General features: G+C 30.8%; 2 protein-coding genes across 6 annotated transcripts; one reads left to right on the forward strand and one right to left on the reverse strand.

Moving 5' to 3' along the window:
* Positions 1 to 152: 152 nt before the first annotated feature.
* On the reverse strand, positions 153 to 7,020 carry LOC117917240 (protein AMEIOTIC 1). 5 transcript variants are annotated; one of them, XM_034833447.1, is made up of 9 exons: positions 6,973 to 7,020; positions 6,674 to 6,723; positions 2,593 to 3,150; positions 2,129 to 2,509; positions 1,926 to 2,022; positions 1,760 to 1,843; positions 986 to 1,572; positions 788 to 899; positions 153 to 685 (listed from the first exon to the last, which is right to left on the reverse strand). In XM_034833447.1, exons 3-9 carry the CDS (start codon positions 3,075 to 3,077, stop codon positions 566 to 568), a joined length of 1,866 nt encoding a protein of 621 aa, XP_034689338.1. In that variant the 5' UTR covers positions 3,078 to 3,150; positions 6,674 to 6,723; positions 6,973 to 7,020; the 3' UTR covers positions 153 to 565. The 5 variants fall into 5 exon arrangements, with proteins under 5 accessions (XP_034689338.1, XP_034689337.1, XP_034689339.1 ...); XM_034833446.1 differs by having other exon boundaries at positions 2,593 to 3,220; positions 6,973 to 7,007; XM_034833448.1 differs by lacking the exon at positions 6,973 to 7,020 and adding an exon at positions 6,804 to 6,937.
* Positions 7,021 to 15,871: 8,851 nt separating this feature from the next.
* LOC117918912 lies at positions 15,872 to 16,335 on the forward strand. Its single transcript, XM_034835884.1, has one exon. It carries the CDS (start codon positions 15,993 to 15,995, stop codon positions 16,194 to 16,196), a length of 204 nt encoding a protein of 67 aa, XP_034691775.1. The 5' UTR covers positions 15,872 to 15,992; the 3' UTR covers positions 16,197 to 16,335.
* The last annotated feature ends 5,342 nt before the right edge of the window (positions 16,336 to 21,677 follow it).

The following is a 21,677-nucleotide window of genomic DNA, read 5'->3' on the forward strand; positions in this document are numbered from 1 at the left end:
TAGTAAATGGCGACTTTTCCTTATTACTTACTGCAGAGGGCTTTTCAATTTAGTAGAGGGTTTTGTGGTAGCGTGTGTATCCTGTCGGAATTCAGGGCAAATTGCCAACAAATGTAGAGGGGGAAGTTGGTTTCAAGAGCTTGAATCATGAGTTAATTTCTGATGATTAAACCTTGAACATTGTTCATCAGAGGCCCTTACATCATCATATATTTTGATTCCATGTGTATACATGTGTTGTTTGAAATCTTCTCTGGAGAAGATGGTTTCATGACCAATTTCATGCGTCGACCCTGTAAATACAGAAAAACCCACACAGAGGCAGAGAACACAGAAAAAGAGAGGGAGAGCAACTGCTCATATAGGCCACGACCTGCTAAGCAATATCTATATATATATATATATATATATATATATTAGCTGCTCATATATATATAAACTTATAGCTGGTGATAAATTGGATGGCCATGTACAAAACTTCGATCCTACCTGCCCTAAAAATGCCTTGGCAATCATGTTAACATCCTACCCTTTCTTTTTGCAATGACTGATATCCTATTCTATCCTATTCTACGGTTTCAACCTTTGGCACCAACTTTGAATGCATACCATTCAAAGTAACCGAAATCCCTGCCAGTTGCTGCTCAATCTTAGCTTTCCATTTTACCAATTCCTTCTGCATTTCCTGTCCAAAACAAAAGACAAGAAACGATTTCCAAATGTAAGCTGAACCCAAAAAATAAAATTAAACATTATAGTAGCCACCTAACATGCGGTTCAACATCACCTGCATCAGCAGCAATGAATTATCAAGGTCCAAATCAGTACAAGAAGATGAATTGGGAGTCGAATCAACACTATCTTCCTCTGGCTTGTTGGGTTCTAGATCTTGCACATCTCTGTTAATGCAACAAGAAATGTAAAAAAACTAGGAAAACTTAAGATTTATCCTAAAATTTCTCCAAAATGGACTTAGTTTTGTTACCTCTTGACTGCAGCCAGTTCTTCCTTCAGCAGCTCCAGCTCTCTAGTGCAAGAGGGGTCAACAGATGGGTTATTACTAGGTCTCTTCCAGGTTGATGAGCCTTGGTAAAGATCTAGGCCCAGTGCCTTTGGCTCAATATTAAATCGGGCATCATGAGGCTTCTCCACAGGAGGTGGGGCTTGGTAAAGTTGTTGCACTGTTGCCTCTCGCTCAATATCAACTAGGTTGTCACTGGGCAGCTTCTTCCCAGGTGGTGAGGCTTGGCAGGGGTCTTGTCCAGTGGTCTTGGGTTCAATTTTAACCAGGATATTACTAGGCTTCTCCTCAGATGGTGGGGCTTTGTAAGGATCTGGTACTATCTCCTCTGGTACCATATCAACTAGGTCGCCATTCTCCAACCAATTAGGAAAATCTACTGGAATATTGCCCAGCTCATTGCTCCCAAACCAATTTTCCCATTCCCCCGAAGCTGAGGGACTGAAGGTAGCACACTGATTTGATACCTGCACAACACTCAACGAATTTGAAGTCTCTGTCAATTGCTGCTCAATTTTAGCTTTCCATTCCACCAATTCTTCATGCATTTCCTGTCAAAAAATAAGACACCAGATAAGGACTAATAGAAATGCTACCGCTACAAACAAAATCAACAGGTTCACAATTGCGGTTGTCTACTGCATGGAGTGTATCATTGTCATCCCATCTCATCATATCAATCTCTGATGTTTCTCCAAAGCAAAAAAGACAAGACAAGATTGTGGAGTATTTAGATACCTGCATACTGTTCAAAGAATTTGAAATCTCTGTCAGCTGTTTCTCAGTCTTAGCTTTCCAATTCTCTAGTTCCTTCCGTGTTTCCTGTCAAAATCAAGATTACAGTTCCATTAAGCTGAATCAGAAGTTTCAAATTATTCTAATATTTTCTGTTATTCACATTCACCTGTAGCTGAAGCAAGGAACTGTTGAGTTTTGGCCTTTGATTAGTGGTTGAAGGTTGAACTTCCTCTCTCTTCTTGGATACCAGATCCTGCACATCTCTGTTTATACCAAAAAATGAATAAATAAATACAGTGAATATCAGAGCATACCTAAATCAATCACAGGAAGTTTGTTTTATAAAATTGTGTTTTCTGGTTTTATTACTTCTTCATTTTGGCCATTTCTGCCTTAAGCAGCTTCAACTCTTGAGCTATAATGGGATGATGAGAGAGGTCACCCGGCTCAGATGAAGTTGTGGGGACCCAGAAAGGATCTTGCACCCCAGCCTCACGCCGAATATCAACCATGTCAGCACCCTCCAACCAATATTCCATCACTCCATTTGTGTTGTGCCACCGTCTGAATCGCTCAGCGCCACCTGGTGCTACCTTGCCATCAATGTGCTTAAGTAGATGGTCTAGTAGCCCAGTGTCGCCAATGCGCTTACGAGCTGCCGATCTCAGTGCTGGTCGGGTAATCGCATTGCCAAATACTGCCCCTTCAGCCTTCAAGATCTCTAGCATGCTTTCCTCTGCCAGCTTATACCTTCATAATGAACACATAGCTGACTTTATAACCAACCATAACTACATAAAAGATGTAATGAGGATAATTGATATAATCTCTACCTATCTTCAGACCATCTGTTTATGGAACTCTTGACCTTGTTCTTTTTATTGTTATTGCAATGACGACTTTGCCTTTGCTTCTGATATCTTGCTGTGTCCATTTCTTGAAATTGGATAGGGCAAGTACGCTTTCTCTTCTGCCTTTCCTCTGGCACAAGGGGTTCAGCTGTTATTGTTTCATCATCTCTGTCTGAATCATCATCCTCCTTAACAATGCTAGATGGAGGTTGTTGGTTGTTCTCTCCTTGCTGATTAATGAAAACCCGGTGACAAGAATCCCAGAGCTTCTCAGATCTTACTGCATTTGGCTCTTGACGAGGAACAGAGCAAAGGCGCTTGCTCTTCTGGCTGTCTTTTATCAAATGGGAGTCAGCTACCATGGCTTCTTCATCTCCATCTTTTTCAACAGTGTTAGATGAGAGTTGAGAGTTGTTCTCTCCATGCTGACTGATGAAAACTCTTCGACAAGCCCCCCACTGCACCATTCCCGTGTGTCTTAGAACAGACCAACACGTGCCCTTCTTCGATGCTTCGTCCAGTCTTTCACAGGTTCTGTTGCTGATGAAATGCAAAAAGAGAGGATGCTCAGAAACATGAATGATATGCCCAGCTCTGTCTTCCCACTCACCTGAACAACCCCCTCATGATTCAATACTAATTTAAAATTTAAAAAAGAAGTTGAACTTTATCTGACTTCTCACCACAACAACCCAAATTAACCGGAGTCAAGTCAGGGTAGGATGGCACATTGTCTATCCAATTTATAAACAGGTCCCAATTTAGTTTCCCCTTTGTAATATCAAAATTTTCTTTAATCAATAATGGAAAAAATAGAGTTGATGGGCTTGAGGTCTGGCTCGAGTGGTAAGGGGTTGGGTGGGATTTTGGGAGGGTACCACGTTCAAGTCCCAGCAGGGCCCAAAAAATAAATATTGACCTATCAAAGGAAAAGAAAAGGATAATTGACAGAACACCATAGTCTATTGTTAGGATTGAGCCAAGTGACACAGAAATGCACATCTTTAAAAAAAAATTACCAATTGCCTCTAAGAATGGACTGTAAGCCACAATTCTTGGGATATTCAATGGGAGTCATGGTAACATTAAGTATTCAACCTATTTTCTTTATACCCAGAAAATATTGATGTTTTCATGCTTCAAAATTTCATCTTCATTTATGAAGATTTCATTGCTGGCATGCAACTTAGGAATTTGTCCCATAATTTGACTCACAAATGGTTATTTCCCATTGGAACTTTTATATTAGCTAGTGGCAAGGAATGTGCAGTGATGAGAATGAAAACAGGCAAATAACAACTGAGGGAAGAAACGAGAGGTGCATGTCCTGCCAATAAGGAATTTGTATGTCATTCAGCTTTTTTAAAACTTCCTTTTCGTAGTTTCTTTAAAAGAAAAGCAAGTATCGAGCCCAAAATAGGTGTGGACAATGATTTTTGAATCACGAGTATAGTGGCATTACAAAGCCCAGTGTGCCCCCTAACATCTACCAATTCCACTTTAACAAAAATAATTAGTTTTTTTTTTATAGGAATTTAACAAAAATAATTAGTTACAATATCACAATGAACCAAATATTGTTTAATTCATTAGTATTGCATCTTGAGAGCAACAAATGGCTAAAAAAAATAAAAAGAAAAAGAAAATGAAGATAATCAAGACAAAGCACGAGGAAGAGCATTGTAAATACAGCGTACAATGATGCATTGTATCATTAGTAGTATCTTAGAAGATTTGTGATAAGATTAACTTCATTTAGGAAATATTTTTAGCCCAAACTTCAAAATGGGCTCAACATTTGACTCGGATCCGATAACCATGCCACTTAACATTTGACTCAAACTTCAAAATGGGCTCAATGTTTGACTCAGATTTGATAACCATGCCACTTAAATCTGAGTTTTTCCTAAAAGATAGCCAATTTACCATTCTAAAATTACCATCTCTGTGCCTTTTCATCATAGAATCCACAGGACAACTAAGTTTATTCCACTTCTATTTGTTTAATGCTTTCCCTTTCTTTTTCATTCCATTCCCTCAATAAAAGAAAAAGTAGGTAAATAATTGAACGCCAATATGAGATCAAGTGTTAGATCAAAATGCTGCTTTTACCTCCTCCTATGTCTTTGGTTGGTTGGAATTGGAGCCTCTTGTAGCCATAATGCCTAAAATGTGTTAGCATGGCATGTTATGCCTACTCTTGTGGCAATCTAATTAAGACATTGTTTGTGCTAAGACATGGTCATATCTTCTCATGTGGAGGTATATGATCTTTTCCATTCATGCAGTGAGCATAGGATGCTTAATTAATTTGAGAAACTATTCTATTTGTGTCACCATGAAGTGTTGAAAGCATACAATTTCAGGAGTAGCTTCCACATGTAATCTTTAAGGGAGGAGCATCATAAAGGGAAGAAGCAGCAAGCATTAACATTAAGTGGTGACTGAGTGGTTCACATCTTGTGACAAATCAACTGTCTTTCACAGTTCGTGGCTGAATGATTGCACTCTTTAATTTCTAACACTATGGTTTCCTATAATAATCATAATTAATAGTACATTAGAAGATTTGAGAGAATATCAGACATAGTAAATGTTTAGAATTATTCCATAATATTGAGTTTCTGTACATTTTGTGTCTTGTTACCTATATATGTTTCTAAGGGTTTTGATTGATACTAAATGCCATTTTTTCCTATTCTGTAAGCTATATTGTCTGTGAGTGTATAAAAGTCGTCCATATGGTTCAAAGTGACTTGCAGTCAAAATGTGAGACAGTGTTGTTTGACCTAATCTTAATGTTGCAACTTCAAGCACACCTAAGACTAGCCTTGTTGATCTCAAGGATTAACTTATCATTGAATTATTGGACGACTTAAAAAAATTGAGCTAAAGATACAAACAGAACTCCCTACATTTTCCTATAAAAATTTCCTAATATGCCACCTAGTCCCAATGTAATAAGTACAAATAAAATAATTAACTACAATCCTACTATTGCGATCAAAACAGTAAAGTCATCAATCATAAGAGACACATCCACATTCATATACAAAATCTGCACTAAAGACCCCACAAAAGTTTTCATATGCCTTCAATAATCAAACATTGGATTGCATGGTTACAATAATTTGAGGTATTTGTTGTTTCCAATGAAATTCAAAGGAAGCAATGCCCAAAATATCGGTTAAGGTTCTGTAACCAAAATGTTTTCAACAAAAACAAGGCTCTTTGCAGACGATTTGCATCGATCCTTGTTCATACACTTTCTAAAACAATATTGTTGATACCCTTTCTAAAACAATAGCAACGCATTTGGCGTGTGCGAGTCTTTTAGATAAGGAAATAAGGGTCTGTTTCACGTGGGTTTCGGAAACAGAAACCAAAACAACTGTTGAGAATCGACACTTTCTGTTGTCCCATTTTCCATTTGAACAAGAATTGAAATTAAAATGCGGGAGAAACCCTTTTAAGCTTTTCAAGAATTAGCAAATACTTTTCAGAAACCCCTTTAAAGACATGCTTTTCTTGTCTTTGTCATCTTTCCATTTTTACTAACATAACAAAATGGTCTCAACAAACCACACCAAGACAATGATTTTTCCACAACTTATTTTATTTTCTTTCTTCTGTATCTCTTTTATTGCATTCACGTATAAAGCCTTAAACAAACCCTTTATGCTTAAAAAAAAAATCCTAGCATACTAACAACCTGTTTGGCAGCTAAGAAACAGAAAAACACACACACACACACACACACAACAAAGGATCCCAAGAATCCCATATCTTAACTCAAATTACAGAATGCACTACATCAATCAACCCACTGTTTGGTTCCCGGGAAAACCCAGAAAAATAAAAAGATAAAATAAAATAAAACACAAAAATCTCACACCCCTTGCTTCAAAACAAGCAAAACAAAACAAGAAGTAAAGAAACCACCCAGATACACCGATTTCAAACCATCTATTTTCCCACATTATCCCGGGAACCAAACCGGGCGCCTAAGTCAAAACCAGCCTAGATTAGCCAAAAACAGGTGCAGAAACTCAGATTTTCTTACCTGGAGAGACAATGGCGACTTCAAAACAACTCCCACTTCACACCAAAACCCTAGAAACACAAAAAACAAACTGATCATCAAAAACCCTAGAAAAACCTTAAAAAACTCAAACTCCAAAAAAAGCCCAAACCCCTAAAAAAAACGCCCCAGGATCAGAACAGGAGAAAAAAAGAAGAAGGTAACTTTTTCCAGCTTGGATAAGTTGCAAAAATCAAGGTGTTGAAACCCTAGAAATACATTCACTAAAACCCTAAACCGCCAGAAAGGGGTTTTGGGAAGAGAGAGAAAAAAGGGGGAACCTGAGAGCAGAGGCCCTATGGTGGAACACGTTGCACTAGATTGGTGCCATGTGAGACTCATGCATGAGCCTCCCTTCCTATTTAAAGGTTTTTCTAATTTCCTTTTTATTTATTTCTTATTATTGTACGAATTTTTTAAATATATTTTTATTAAAAAAAAGGTATTAATAAAAATAGAAATAAATTAAATAATTCTTTTCGTTAATAATTGTTAGTTTAAAAGAATTGGACTGCTTGGGTTTGATTTAGGAAATATTATAATATTTTTAAATTTTTTTAAAAAAAATTAACTTTATAAAGGAATGATTATCTAATATTTTCTAATTTTAAAATTTTAATATTAATAAAACTAAATTATTAGGGTGATTAAATTCAAGTTTTTTCCTTTTTTTCCTTTTTATAAAGGAAAATTCCAAATTATAATTTACATTTGTACAAGCCCATGCAGAAGAAGAATTTAAAATTTAATATTTTTTAATACATTGAATTAGAAAATATTTGGCATCGAGAGTTGGTATTTTACATGTCTCGTATTCTTTCTATCTATTCGACCATCCATAAAATCAACATCTTATTAATTTACTTTTTTTTTTCTTTTTTTTTTATACGAATGTCTTCAACCAATTATCCTTTTAAAATATATATATAAAAAAAATTAATAACACGTGATTTCTTCTCATATGATAAAAATCTTGCACATAAATAAATATTAAATAAGATATCGGGCTTACTAACCATTAAATAGAACAAAATCCATTCCTACCTTGTCAGGGTGTAATATTTATATTTTTTACCTTTTTCATCCCTCTCATGTTCATGTTAGATAGACAAGTTTATTCATAATTTAAGAATATGTTTGGTTATGTTTCTTTTTGAAGTATTTTTAGTAAAAGTATTTTATTTAAAAATATTTTTAAGAGAATCACATGTTAAAAATGCATTTGAAAATAATTTTATGAAATATTTTTAATTTTTCTAATACTTAAAAATAACAAAATTTAAATGTTAAAAATACCATAAACACTTCCAAGAATTAGGATCAAACACATTGTAAAAGTGTATTTGACAATGATTTTATGAAACGTTTTTAGTATTTTTAATATTTGAATAATAAAAATTTTCAAATATAAAAAAGGTTTTAAATCATTATTAAACAGACTCAAAATGTTTTTTTAGAAAATAATATAAGTATTTTTTTAATACTATAAATGATTTTTTAGATTTTTAAAAGTATTTCTTAAATTTTACCAAATTATAAGAGTGTGTTTGATAGTAATTTTAGGAAGTGTTTTTAGTGTTAGAAAAATTAAAAACGGGCTCTTAAAAACGCTTCATAGAATCATTTTCAAACAAACTTTTATAGTATTTATGTTTTCTAATTTAAATATTTTAAATATATTTCTCATGTATTTCATATGATCGATAAAAACATATTTATTTAATTATTTGATTTGTTGGCAAAGATAGAAATTCCCTTCCTTCGTCTTACTCATTTCAAATTCACTATCCATGTTTCGATAAAATTATTAATAAAGAGAAATTGTTAACAAAAATATCTTAGTTTTTTTCTTGTAAAAATAACTCTCTCTTTTTAAATATATATATAAATACTTAAAATAATAAAGGGTATTTATATCAAAAATAAGTTACTCTTCAAATAAAAACATGGAAGAAATTAAAATTCACAAATATTATTAACATATATTTGTACTAACAACATGTTATCGCATTTGGTATTAATAAATAATTTAGTGTCTATTTTGTCGATTTTAATCATTATTTAGTAAAACTTGCTCAACCTTTTATTCTATGTTTGCTTTTAACCTATAAATGTTTTCTCTAATTTATAAACATATTTTAAAATCATTGATTTTAGGTTGTTTTATAAAACTAGATTTTTCAAGTCCATGCATTTGATTCAAGACATGCAAAATCTTTATAGCACAAAAACTACAAGGCAATGAAAATAAATATAAATAAAGTTGCATAATAATAATAATAATAATAATAAAATATTTAGTAAGAAGTGAATTTATTATTATGCATATTTTCTTTATTAATAATGACTTTCTTTAGTTGTGTCTAAAAAATATACCTAATAATGAATATAGAAAATTCATCCAACAATTATGAATGACATAAGATATAGATGTTAATTTGATTTGGTTTTTATTTTCTATCAGTTATGAAACAAGAAACCAAAAACTAAATTAATTAAGAATGCATTTGAAAATATTTTTAGGAAGAATTTATAGTTCTTCTAACATTTAAAATCACGGTCAAACATACTCTAAATTAGTTTTTTTTTATTTTAAACTACACTCATAATAGGCTTCAATGTATACTACCGTACTTTTCATTGCATCTCATCGCCACCAATTTTGTGAGAAATAAAAATGGTGATACGTAAATGTAGCAACATTCATAATATTTTCAACTATATTGGGGTGCTCTGATTAATTATTTATGTATTAAAGTAACATTATTTAGGATTGCAAAATCCACTTGATTTAATATGAGCTTCTTTGAAACAATTCGCTTCTAATTCATTCTGAGAGGCATTTCCTCCATGTATTTGTCCAGTCCAATCAAAAGTATAGTTGTAATATTATTGATCAATCACATCATGACTACCGACCATAGAAGAAGTAGGACACATGGCCAGCACACAAGCCTTCAAATACTCACATATTTCATATGTATTAATCTTTATTCCACCATCAAATATGCAGTGACATCAGGGCTATGACATGTTTGGTCAGCGAGAAATTAAGGGATGCAATGAGAGTTGAAAATTGCTGATAAAAACTGAGTCTTATCAGCTGTTTGCTGAAAGGATATGCCCATGTCCTTACTTGGTTGGCCATTTAATGAGACATGTGCTACGTGTTCATCTTCCTTTGTTTGTTTCTTCTGATTGGTAACTCCCAACTGTTTTGAGATTCTATTACTCTATTGCTTGTGGAGGGAAGTTAGATTGGGTACGTCTTCAAAAGCTAAAATCGGCGCTTGAATTGTCAAGCCTAATTTCCAAAAGCGTTTTGGTTTAGTGCTCATCTGTTCTAACCTCTAAGGTGGTGTATTTGCATTTCAGAGAATTAAGGAGACGTATGCTTTTCCTCAAATGCCAAACGCGAGTTTTAAGAGTACTGTTTCCATTGACTTATGCTTGGCCAACATAAAGGAGATTCATTAATACTCATATTTCTTCCGCTTGAATGGCTAGATACAGAAGTAATATGCTATATATTGATCCAAACAGGGCTTGGATTAGAACGAAAACTATATTATATTTACGTGTGAAGGAGCGGATCGTGACACGAATTGCCCCCTTAGTGCCTACACTACGAAGGCCGCCGGCAAGGGAGTAATGCATGTGGATTTTGGGGAGCAAATCACGCTAGTAAGCCTAACAAGCAAAACAAAAGTGTAGTACCGTTTGATGAGAATGAAAGGTGAACCATCAAAAGACGCCATATATATCAGCCATGCAAAACCCTTTGTAGTTTGTATTCCATCACATCATGTTTGGCACCGCGAGACACCCCCTGAGCCCGCAATCCAATGCAAATTAGCCATGTTTCAACTCCAATAACTCATCTGAATCGTATAAATTAAAAGCCATGTGAGTCATCAAGTATGGTGATGATCAATATACTATCATTTAGACGCTTTGAGTCACGTCGAATTGGCCCGAAAAATATGGATTTGTCGCTTGTGATGACTGGTACTAATTGCCGTTGCAAATATGATATATGTTATGGGTATTCTTAGTTGGACTGGTTGGATAAGTAAGGCAGCTTCCAAACCGGACAAACATCCTCCTAATGCTGCTTTGTTATGGTTGTTTAGGAGACTAGGAGCCATGTGCCAAAGGCTAGCTACCTCCATGGAACAAGCCTTCATTAATTCGCTATGGACGCTAACTGTCAATATCTTCACTATTCACTAATATATTCAGTGTTTCACAAAAGGTTACGACAAGTTGAGGGAGAATGAGGTGGAAAGGGGGCCTCGTGCGGTTAGGCGATGTGGAACAAGGCATTTCAAATTCTATATATATAGATGAAGCAGCTGCCCCATTTCTACATTGATCTGCAGCTTTGAGATCTTAGGCTTTTCGCACGGACACCACCTTTTTTAAAAAAAAAATTAATGGGAAACAAGCAAGATAGTGAAACGAGGAGAAGAGCTCCAAAGGGGCACTTTGTGGTATATGTGGGAGAAGAGATGAAGAGGTTTGTGGTTCCCATATCATACTTGAAGAACCCCATGCTGCAGCAGCTGCTAGCGGAAGCTGCAGAGGAGTTCGGGTTCGATTCCCAGAAGAGAATCGTTCTGCCTTGTGATGAGTCTACTTTCCAAAGGATCACAGATTTCATGATCAAGAGCACTTAATTTGTAGTCATTTTGGACTGCATTTCTATTGTTGTTAAGTGATAACTAATTTTCTTGTACAAATTTTGATGATTCTGATAACCAACTAGTGTATTGTGTTGTTTACCACTTTGTGAATTGAAATTCATGAGCCTTAAATTCAATCCAATCTGCAAAAATTTGTTGATTTCAGATGAATTTGAATGTTTCTTTATTCGGGTTTTTGTTAATCTCATGGTTTTTTAAGCTAATTTAAACCCTAATGATGAGTCCCAATTAGAATTAATTGGTCTTTGGTAGGTAAGTTCGTCTTCTTCATGAAGAGGACTGCATGGAGAAGTTCAATTAATGAACCCTAATTGCTTGTGTCTTATTGAGTACAAAAGATGCACATGGAAGATTGCTAGAATTAGTTTTTGATAGACTAGTTCATCTTCTACAAGATGGAGAATTTTCCATGAACCTTCATTGCTAGAGTACAAAAATTGCTTATACAAATATTAATTAGCATATGAATAGAAATAAGGAGCATGAATATAATTTTAGATGTGGAAGGTTTCATTTCAATTATTTTGAAATAGTAAAGAGGAAAGAAAAAGAAAATAAAGGGAAGTGCTTTCCAAAAAATATTTCGTTTCCATTTTTACAAAATTTTAAGCTAGGTTTGATTTCCAGAAAGTACTAAGAAAAAAAATATTAAAAAAAATGATTTTCTTATGCTTTATCGATTTCACCATAAAAACTAAAAAAAAAAATCAAATCAAATATAATTAAAATTAATAAGGAATTTAGATATTTTAAGCTTATTTAGTATTTATATAATTAAGGAAAATAAGCAAATAAGTTTTAAAAAAAAAGATATAAAAATAATTATAAAGAAATAAAAATTATTTACTAAATTATAAAGTATAGAATAATTTTCAAATAATATTAAACATGATAAAGATTTATTTTTTGAATAAAAAAATTGAAATATAGTATTTTTATTTTAAAATTTAAAAATATTAAAATAATAATATATATTTTTCATTGCATAATTTATTCCTTCTACAAATCAAAATAAGAGAACAATATCGAATATAAAATCTTATACAAATATCATATTTGATTAGAAATCGTATTTTAGGTATGGTAACTAAATATAAGGTTATGAAAATATTGTATATCTTATATAATTTTTTTTTAATAAATCAAATTAGAGATCATATTTTAGGTCAATTAACTAAATATTAGATTATGAAAATGTCAATATCTTATGAAAATATCATATATCTTATACAATTTCTTTTTAATAAATTGAATAATGAGCAAAAATTCCAAGTTTAGTTAGGCGTAAATTTGGTTTTGTTGACTTTGTCTCCTTGACGTCTATGTGCTAGGCTAGCCAAACCAATGTACATTTCATTCACGAGGCAAATATTTATTCAAAGCCTTGCCTTGATCAACATGCTTGGCAACTTTGAATCATGAAAGAGGCTTGACCAACCTTCTCTTTATCAATGATTTAAATATGAGGTTGACTGATTCTTCTCCCATTTCCAAAATATTTTTTCATTTATTACATATTATTATAGACCCTCAATTTTATTCTTGTCACCATATTAGAGTTAGACGAATTATCTGACAACTACTTAAATTTATTCTTATATCATACATGATAAAATCATTTAAATTTTTATTAATATTAATATATTTAGGGATAATTATGTTTTGGATCCACTTTGGCTCAAAAATTAAGCTTTGGTTCATATAAATTCATCATTTAACTCCAAGACCATAAAGTGTGAAAATTGAAAAGAAGAATATGATTTTTTTTATCTTTCAAGAAATGACCTTTGCTCACTATGAAAAAAAAAAAAAAGTAAAAAAGTATTAATTTAAATTTTATTTTTTTTGTAAACCTCAATAAAATTTAATATAATTTAGTGATTTGGAAAAAAATACATCATTTTCCAAAAAAATAAAAATAAATTATTATTATTATTATCATTTAAAAATCAAACATCTTAGAAAAATATATTTTTAAAATTGTGTATATAAAAAATAACTAAAAATATGTCAATTTTATTTTTTTAAAATGATATATTTTTAGAATATATTTTTAAAAAAAATAGTTTTCTAAAAATAATAAATGTTCAAAATAATTATTTAAAAAATATTTAACACAAAAAAGTTTGTCAAACATTGTGGTAGAAAATAGTTTTGAAGGGTATATTTGTCTCTTCATATTTTATATCCTTCTCATCAATTATGCAACTTATATGGACCAAAGTTTAATTTTTGGGTCCAACTCGCTCCAAACACAATTGTCTCATATATTTATTATTTCTTATAATTATATTTGTTAAAATATTTTAGGATTTGGTTAAATAAGTTTAATAAACACACATTTTAACAATGTTTTCAAAATCAGATCAGTTATTGAATAAAAAAAGTTATTGATTCACAGTTCATTGGTAAGACCAATGATTGAACTATGATCAAACCGGTACATCATAAATATATTATTAAAATTAAAAATAATTATAAAATTTTAAAATATATAAATAAATTAAAAATCAATAATATTTCATTTTTATCTGATGCATAACTATAAATGTATTAATATTTTAAATTTTATTAAATGAAATATGTGTAATATTTAAATGTGAATATATTAAAAATGAAAGAAATTTTAATTATTTAGTTTTAACTAATCATATAATTTTAAAAAATATAACATTATTGTTATTTAATATTTTTTTTAGAAAAGAATATATTTATTTTGTTTGCTATATATGAGTTTGAGGTTTCAAATCTTTTAAGGGTGGGATTTTGAAGTAAAAGTAGTGTGATCTTGCATTTTCATATCTGTTCCCAACTCGATGGTGAGATTAGTTTTTTGTTTGTGAAAAAAGATTTTTTTTTAAATAATGGAGTTGTCACTTATTTTTGTTTTATTTTTTTTAAAGTGAAAACAAAATAAGAAATAAAAACCCTAAATATGACTCCTAAAACAAAAGATAGGTCTATGAAAATCAAGTTGGATCCAAAGGTCAGGTTATTTATTGGGAAGGTATAGTGAAGAACTGTAGCACTCCTCTAAATCCTAAAAATTAGGTCTCTACTAAGTAAGTTGAGATCATTGTGAGGATTAACTGATTAATTCATAGATACTATGAATTAAATAAACACATCAACACAATTCATAAATTTAATAAAGAAAGACATACTTGGTTTGCATTCCAAGCGCTTCCATAAAACATAAAAGTTAAATAACAAGTAATAACATCATATTGCATTCAAGCAGTCACATACTCCATAACAAGTCAAATCTAATGTCATACAATCTCAACACAACAAGCAAACACTAATAGACAATGTTGAATCACAAGGTTTAATTTAAATAAATGATGAGAAAAAGTTTGTGTACCTAGTTTAGCGTTTTAAAGAATTTTCATAGACATGAGATTAATTCACAAATAATAATAATGAGTTCAAAAAGGAATAAAAAAAACTGAGTTATATATAATCGATGTTAAATTTATTCACAAGTGGGTTTCTTTACAGAAAAAATTAGCAAATAATCAAAACAGGGGATTCCACAAAATAAATCTAAAACAAATATCAAGTAGTTAAGTTTTATCATGAAAATTTTTAGAGAATATCTCTTATATGTCTAGTTCATCATCCAAGTGATCAAATTAATTAACTAGCTCTCATTTAGTACCAAATTCTGTAATGATGTTAATAACTAATAAGTCCAAAACAAGGTATCTTTTTAAGGTATTCAACAATTGATTTTTTTTATTAACTTGGAGATGTCCTAAAATCATAAAAAAAAATTCATACAACTATATTAATATGTCTAATTTAAATAAAAAATAATCACAAGGCAATATCATATTCATAACATATTTAAAAAAAAAAAAAAACATCTCTCAACTCTTAAAAAATGTGCGGTGGGTGAAGAAAAAAAATCATATATCTCATTTTAGGAATTATTTATTAATATTTCATGTGTCGAAAGTTAAATTTGGGAAGTCTAGATTCAAGGAAAAATGTTCAAAGAAATTAAAGGGGTCTTTTATTAATTTAATTTTGCAAAACAATACTGGGTATAAAAAACAAGAGTTGTTGTTTTCTTTTATTTCACTTTTCTTTTATTTTCTTTCTAGTGACATTGTTGGTCATGCTAGAAGGAAATGAAGGAATAAGAGGGTTGTGGTTTGACTATTATATATATATATATATATATATATATATATAATGTTTCTCTATAAAATGAGTATAAAGTTTTGAGGGAGGATATCATTTCCTAAATTGGTAGATAATTCTAAAAATAATAATAATAATAACGTTTGAATTCTTTTAATTCAACATCACTAAAAAGTCAATAACACGTGCAGCACTTGGCCAAACTTTCACACGTATTAGAGGTGACGTAGAAACCGCGTAAACAAAACGAATTCTTCACAAAAAAAAGTGAAATAGAAAGGTCAGCATTTAGAATCTTCTGGAGATAAAACCCACCACCTTCCTTATTCCTTCCGGACCATCCTCGTTTTCTCCAGACTCTTTCTTCGAATCTCTCTATAAATATTAAATACATCCCAACGCTCCTGATTCAATTTCACAAACCAGTTCATCTGCGATCGATCGATATGTGTCTGGTGTTCGTGTGCGATCAAGAAGAGAGGGTTGTGGGAAGACATCCAGCTCCGGGGGCGTGCCCTTACTGCGGAGGGATGATCCAGGCCATGGACGTGGAGAGCGCGTGGAGGTTCTGCTTTTTGCCTTTCTTCTTCAGAACCAAGAGGAAGTTCTTCTGCTCTGTCTGCACCAGACGATTAGTCATTCAATCTTGAAAAACCGATTCCTGGAGAATCCTTTTCTAGTTTGTACATATTTTCTATGAATTTGCCTGGTGTGATAAGGGCTTCTTTGTTGTTCAATTTTTAATTATTCTTTTTCATTTCTCTATAATAATAATAATATTAATATTAATTCTCTCTATAATTCTATTTAATAGTTTTTGGGTGAGAGATATGATCTCAGGAAAATATATATGTATAATTTGTTTTCTTATTTTCCCTTTTTAAATTTATTTTATTTTATTTTTAATCAAGTGACCTTTCGTGATGAAGTCCGATTTCTCATAGAGACCCGATTAGTGAAACGAATTTTATTCTTTCTTCTTTAAATATTGGAGTTGACAAATAAGGTTGCAGTGGGATTAGGTATAATAAAGAGGGAAGAAAAGTGGGAGTGGTGTAATGAATGAGGAAGCTAATTCTTGTGTCAATTTTCAAACTTTTTAGGCAAATGTTTGTTTAGCAAAAGAATTAAAGTAAATATTAATTTTAGAAACTTCTTTATATTATAAAAATTGGAGCCTCTCATCACACTAAACCAACATCGTCTACTATCTAGACAAGAGATGCATCACCTATGACATAACAATGAGTCATGCATAAGAGCATGTGTAAAATCCCATTTCCCAATGCACAACCACCTTGTATAAGTTCATTGAAATGTTTTTGAAAGGTAATTTCGAGCAACATCTCAATTACTTCAACTATTATCAAGTGGTCTTTTTTTATTTTAATCTTTTATTTCTCCATATATGATATTTGCTTAGTATGATATATATTTTTTTTAATGATTTGGATTGTAGAATTTTTTTCTTCTTCTAAAAATAATGATTTAATTTGTTTTTCTTATTGTTGTTGATTATTAGTGAAATGGAAGATTTTGTGGTCGAAATTTTTATTTTTATTTTTAAAGAATTTTATTGTTGTTGGAATTTTATTACTATTCAGTTTTTTTTAAAATACTACCGTTGTTCAGTTTTCTAATTTTGTGGGGAACTTTTCCTAACAAGTTGCGTAGTTCTACCAATTGTCTATTCACAATGGCTTGAACGAATCCGACGAAGTAAGGGCGCTAATACAGCTTGCTTCGCTTTTGTTGCGAAGCTCACTAATTTTCATTTTGATAGAAGTAGGTGCTTGCAGCTTGCTGCTTTCTATTCAAGCAAAGCTTTGCTAAAAAAAATTGTATTGTATATACCACTACCACCAAAAGGGGGAAGGTAAAGAAACTTCTTGCTACTTAAAATACACCACACAATCTCAAAAAAATAAAAAATAAAATAAAGAACGGAAGGCGCCACATCCATTTCAAAGATGTTATTCAAAGATGTGGCGAATCATCAGTTCCAAAAACACTCACTTGAACATTTTTTTATTCACACCGACTAGCTAGTGCACAATGAAGACAAAAGCAGGGACCCGAGCATCGTATTAAGACATAGGGGGTGATCTTATAATATATAGAAAGAACTTGTTCATTTATTCTCAAATAGGATTCGAACCTACGACCAGTCCGTCTACTATCTAGACAAGAGATGCATCACCTATGACATAACAATGAGTCATGCATAAGAGCATGTGTAAAATCCCATTTCCCAATGCACAACCACCTTGTATAAGTTCATTGAAATGTTTTTGAAAGGTAATTTCGAGCAACATCTCAATTACTTCAACTATTATCAAGTGGTCTTTTTTTATTTTAATCTTTTATTTCTCCATATATGATATTTGCTTAGTATGATATTTTTTTTTTAATGATTTGGATTGTAGAATTTTTTTCTTCTTCTAAAAACAATGATTTAATTTGTTTTTCTTATTGTGTTGATTATTAGTGAAGTGGAAGATTTTGTGGTCGAAAATTTTATTTTTATTTTTAAAGAATTTTATTGTTGTTGGAATTTTATTACTATTCAGTTTTTTTTAAAATACTACCATTGTTCAGTTTTTTAATTTTGTGGGGAACTTTTCCTAACAAGTTGCGGAGTTCTACCAATTGTCTATTCACAATGGCTTGAACGAATCCGACGAAGTAAGGGCACTCATACAGCTTGCTTCGCTTTTGTTGCGAAGCTCACTACTTTTCATTTTGATAGAAGTAGGTGCTTGCAGCTTGCTGCTTTCTATTCAAGCAAAGCTTTGCTAAAAAAAATTGTATTGTATATACCACTACCACCAAAAGGGGGAAGGTAAAGAAACTTCTTGCTACTTAAAATACACCACACAATCTCAAAAAAAAATAAAAAATAAAATAAAGAACGAAAGGCGCCACATCCATTTCCTTGGCCTTCTCTTTCTCTTAGCTGCGAAAGCTCTTCCTCTCTTACTCAATTAGTTTTTTTTGGTTTGTGCTGTAATAATAAAGATGTTGCTATTCAAAGATGTGGCGAATCGTCAGTTCCAGAAACACTCACTTAACACTTTTTTATTCACACCGACCAGCTAGTGCGCAATGAAGACAAAAGCAAGGACCCGAGCATCGTATTAAGACACAGGGGGTGATCTTATAATATATAGAAAGAACTTGTTCATTTATTCTCAAATAGGATTCGAACCTACGACCAGTCCGTTAACAACCGACCCACTCTACCACTAAGTTACTTAGAAAGAACTCCTCTTTCTCATATAATTATTTTCGAGTGGTTGCTTTGAAGGGAAAGAATACGTTCTTGTCATTTTAGAGAGAGGGCCTCGCTAGGGTCCTGTATGAGTTAATGTAAATCCATAAGTAGCCTCTCTTTTGTTATCCTACCTTCAGAGCAACCTACCCTATCTTCTCTCTCTTCACTTGAGTGAGTCACGGAGGACCACCTCAATGGATAGCATATCAAGCATTGTTTGATGAGGAGGTTTGGAACCCTCCATTCATCTTTGGGTTGGTTCAGCCACATTTGCATGTGCTTCCCTAGGCTTATTAAGCTATCAGATCATAATACATCCCTTAGGGAACAAAGAAATAGGAAATGATACTATTTGCTATTGCTATAGATTGACTGACCACCTAATGGTCCGTTAGTGCGCTCATTTCGAATTTCTTTGTGCCACCCTGAAGGGCACGAGAGAAAGCTTTCTCTTCATTGCTCAAGAAAGGAGTGAAGAGGGGAGAAGTCACTTACCTAGCTACATTGTAGGAAGTAGATGGTGGAGTAGATGATTGCATGTGGGGAGCATGTTATTTTTCAGCTTACTCATTTTATTGAAAAGTATTTTTATTATTAAATAAAATAATTATTTTTAATTAAATAATTATATTTTTATAACCTAATTTATTGAAAATTATTTATTTATTTATTATTATTATTATTATTATCTATGTATTAAAAATTAATTATATATATAAATGGAGTGGGGAAGGGCGAGACAAGGCAATACCCGAATTTATCCCGGGTTTTAAAAAAGAATCTTAAATTTATTTCAAATCCGTTTATTTAAATTTCAAACTCATCCCATTAGAAGCAGGTACCCGAAACATTCGTCTTATTATCAACCTTAAAGAGAAAAAAAAAAGAAGGAAAAGTTTATAATTTATAAATAGATTTCTTAGGAAACAAAAAAAATAAATTAATGTAGGATGTTGTTTGACAATACAAAAAAAGCTATAAATTTTTTTTTTCTTTCCTTCTTTAAAAAAAATATAAATATAATATAAAATAAAATAAAAGCACGAGTTTCATGTTTACGTTTTCTTAATTGTTGAGAAAGTATGTATTTTCATAATTTAAGATTAGGGAAAAATGGAAGTGGGTTATCGAAAACACTCATCTTATTATCAACCCTAAAGAGAAAAGAAAGAAAAAAAAAAGGATAAATTTATAATCTATATAATAGATATTCTAGGAAACAACAAAAATAAATGATTGTACGGATATTGTTTGATGATTAAAAAAAAGCTATAATTTTTTTTTTCTTTCCTTCTTTTAAAAAAATATAAATAAATAATAAAATAAAAGCATGAGTTTCATGATTGCGTTTCCTTAATTGTTGAGAAAGTATGTATTTTCATGATTTAAGATTACGAAAAAATGATTGATGAATTCAATGATTACTTTTTAAAGATAAATTCAATGGTTACGAGTCACCCTCGTTTCAACCGGTTTAATTTTTTTTGAAAAATTTTAAACTTTTTAAAATTTTTAATTACATTAAAATAAATATATTTTATAAATAATTGAATAATTATATTTAATTATTATTATTATCTATGTATTAAAAATAGAAAAATAAAAATTAAATTAAATTAAATTTTAAAATTAATTTTATATTTAAACGGAGAGGGGAGGTGTGAGAAAAGGCAATACTTGAATCCGTCGTGAGTTTTAAAAAATAATCTCAAATTCGTTCAAAATCCGTTTATTTAAATTTCAAACCCGTCCTATGAGAAACGAGTAACAAACAAAACCGTTACATTACCAACCGTAATTATAAAATAAAGAGAAAAAAAAGGACAAAAAAAAAAGAAAAAGTCTATAATCTATAAAATAGATTTTCTAGGAAAAAAAATGTACCGAAGTTGTTTGTCAATACAAAAAAACACTATAAAGAATTTTTTTTCTTTCCTTCTTTAAAAAAATAAAAAATAAAAAATAAAATGAAAGCACGATATTGATGTTTGCGTTTTCTTAATTGTTGAGAAAGCATGTATTTTGTAAATTAAGATGATTTTTTTAAAAAAAAAATTATAATTGATTTTTTATTTAATGTTGTTTAGTAATTTTGGTTAGTGATAATTAAGATTAATTAAAATTAGTTTATTTAATAAAAAATTCAATTGAAAAAATATTTTTATTCCCCATTTACATTTTTTTATCATTTGATGTTAAAGTTATTTGGTAATTTTATTTAATAATAATTCTTAATAAAAAATTATTTTTATTTCATATTTCATTTTTATGGTAGAATATTAATATTATTTACTAAACTTAATTATTAATATTATGAAAATAATTAAAAGTTGAATATTTAATAAAATATTTAATTGCAACTATATAAATTCTTTTTATTGGCTTGAATTTTAGTTCCTAGATAACATTTTTGTAAAAATTTCAAGATTTAAATAAAGAAATTAAATATATATTTTCATATTATCAATGTATAAAAATATAACAAATAATAAAAAAAATATTTTTCCTAAAACAATATAAAAATGAGTTTTAGATTAATAGTTCAAATTTAACCTTTTTAAATAAATGACTTATATATATATATATATATTTTTTTTTTTAAAAAAAATTAAAAAATTTTAAATACATTTTTTTATTTTTAAAATAGAAAGTAATAATAATTTTTATAAACTTGTTATATATATATAAATGACCTTTTTTTTAACGGTGAACGGTTTTCCAAATTTTGGACTGGCCCGGGATGAGGAGGCAACGGGGAAGTTGATAAGAGATTATCAATAATCTTATAATTGATTCTTCTTGGGTCGATGCCCGAGCCGCTAACGGGGAAGGGCTGTAAATTCGTTGGCGATATGTC

The sequence above is a fragment of the Vitis riparia genome, chromosome 7 (genome assembly GCF_004353265.1).
Source record: "Vitis riparia cultivar Riparia Gloire de Montpellier isolate 1030 chromosome 7, EGFV_Vit.rip_1.0, whole genome shotgun sequence".
In the NCBI taxonomy this organism is placed as follows: Eukaryota; Viridiplantae; Streptophyta; class Magnoliopsida; order Vitales; family Vitaceae; genus Vitis; species Vitis riparia.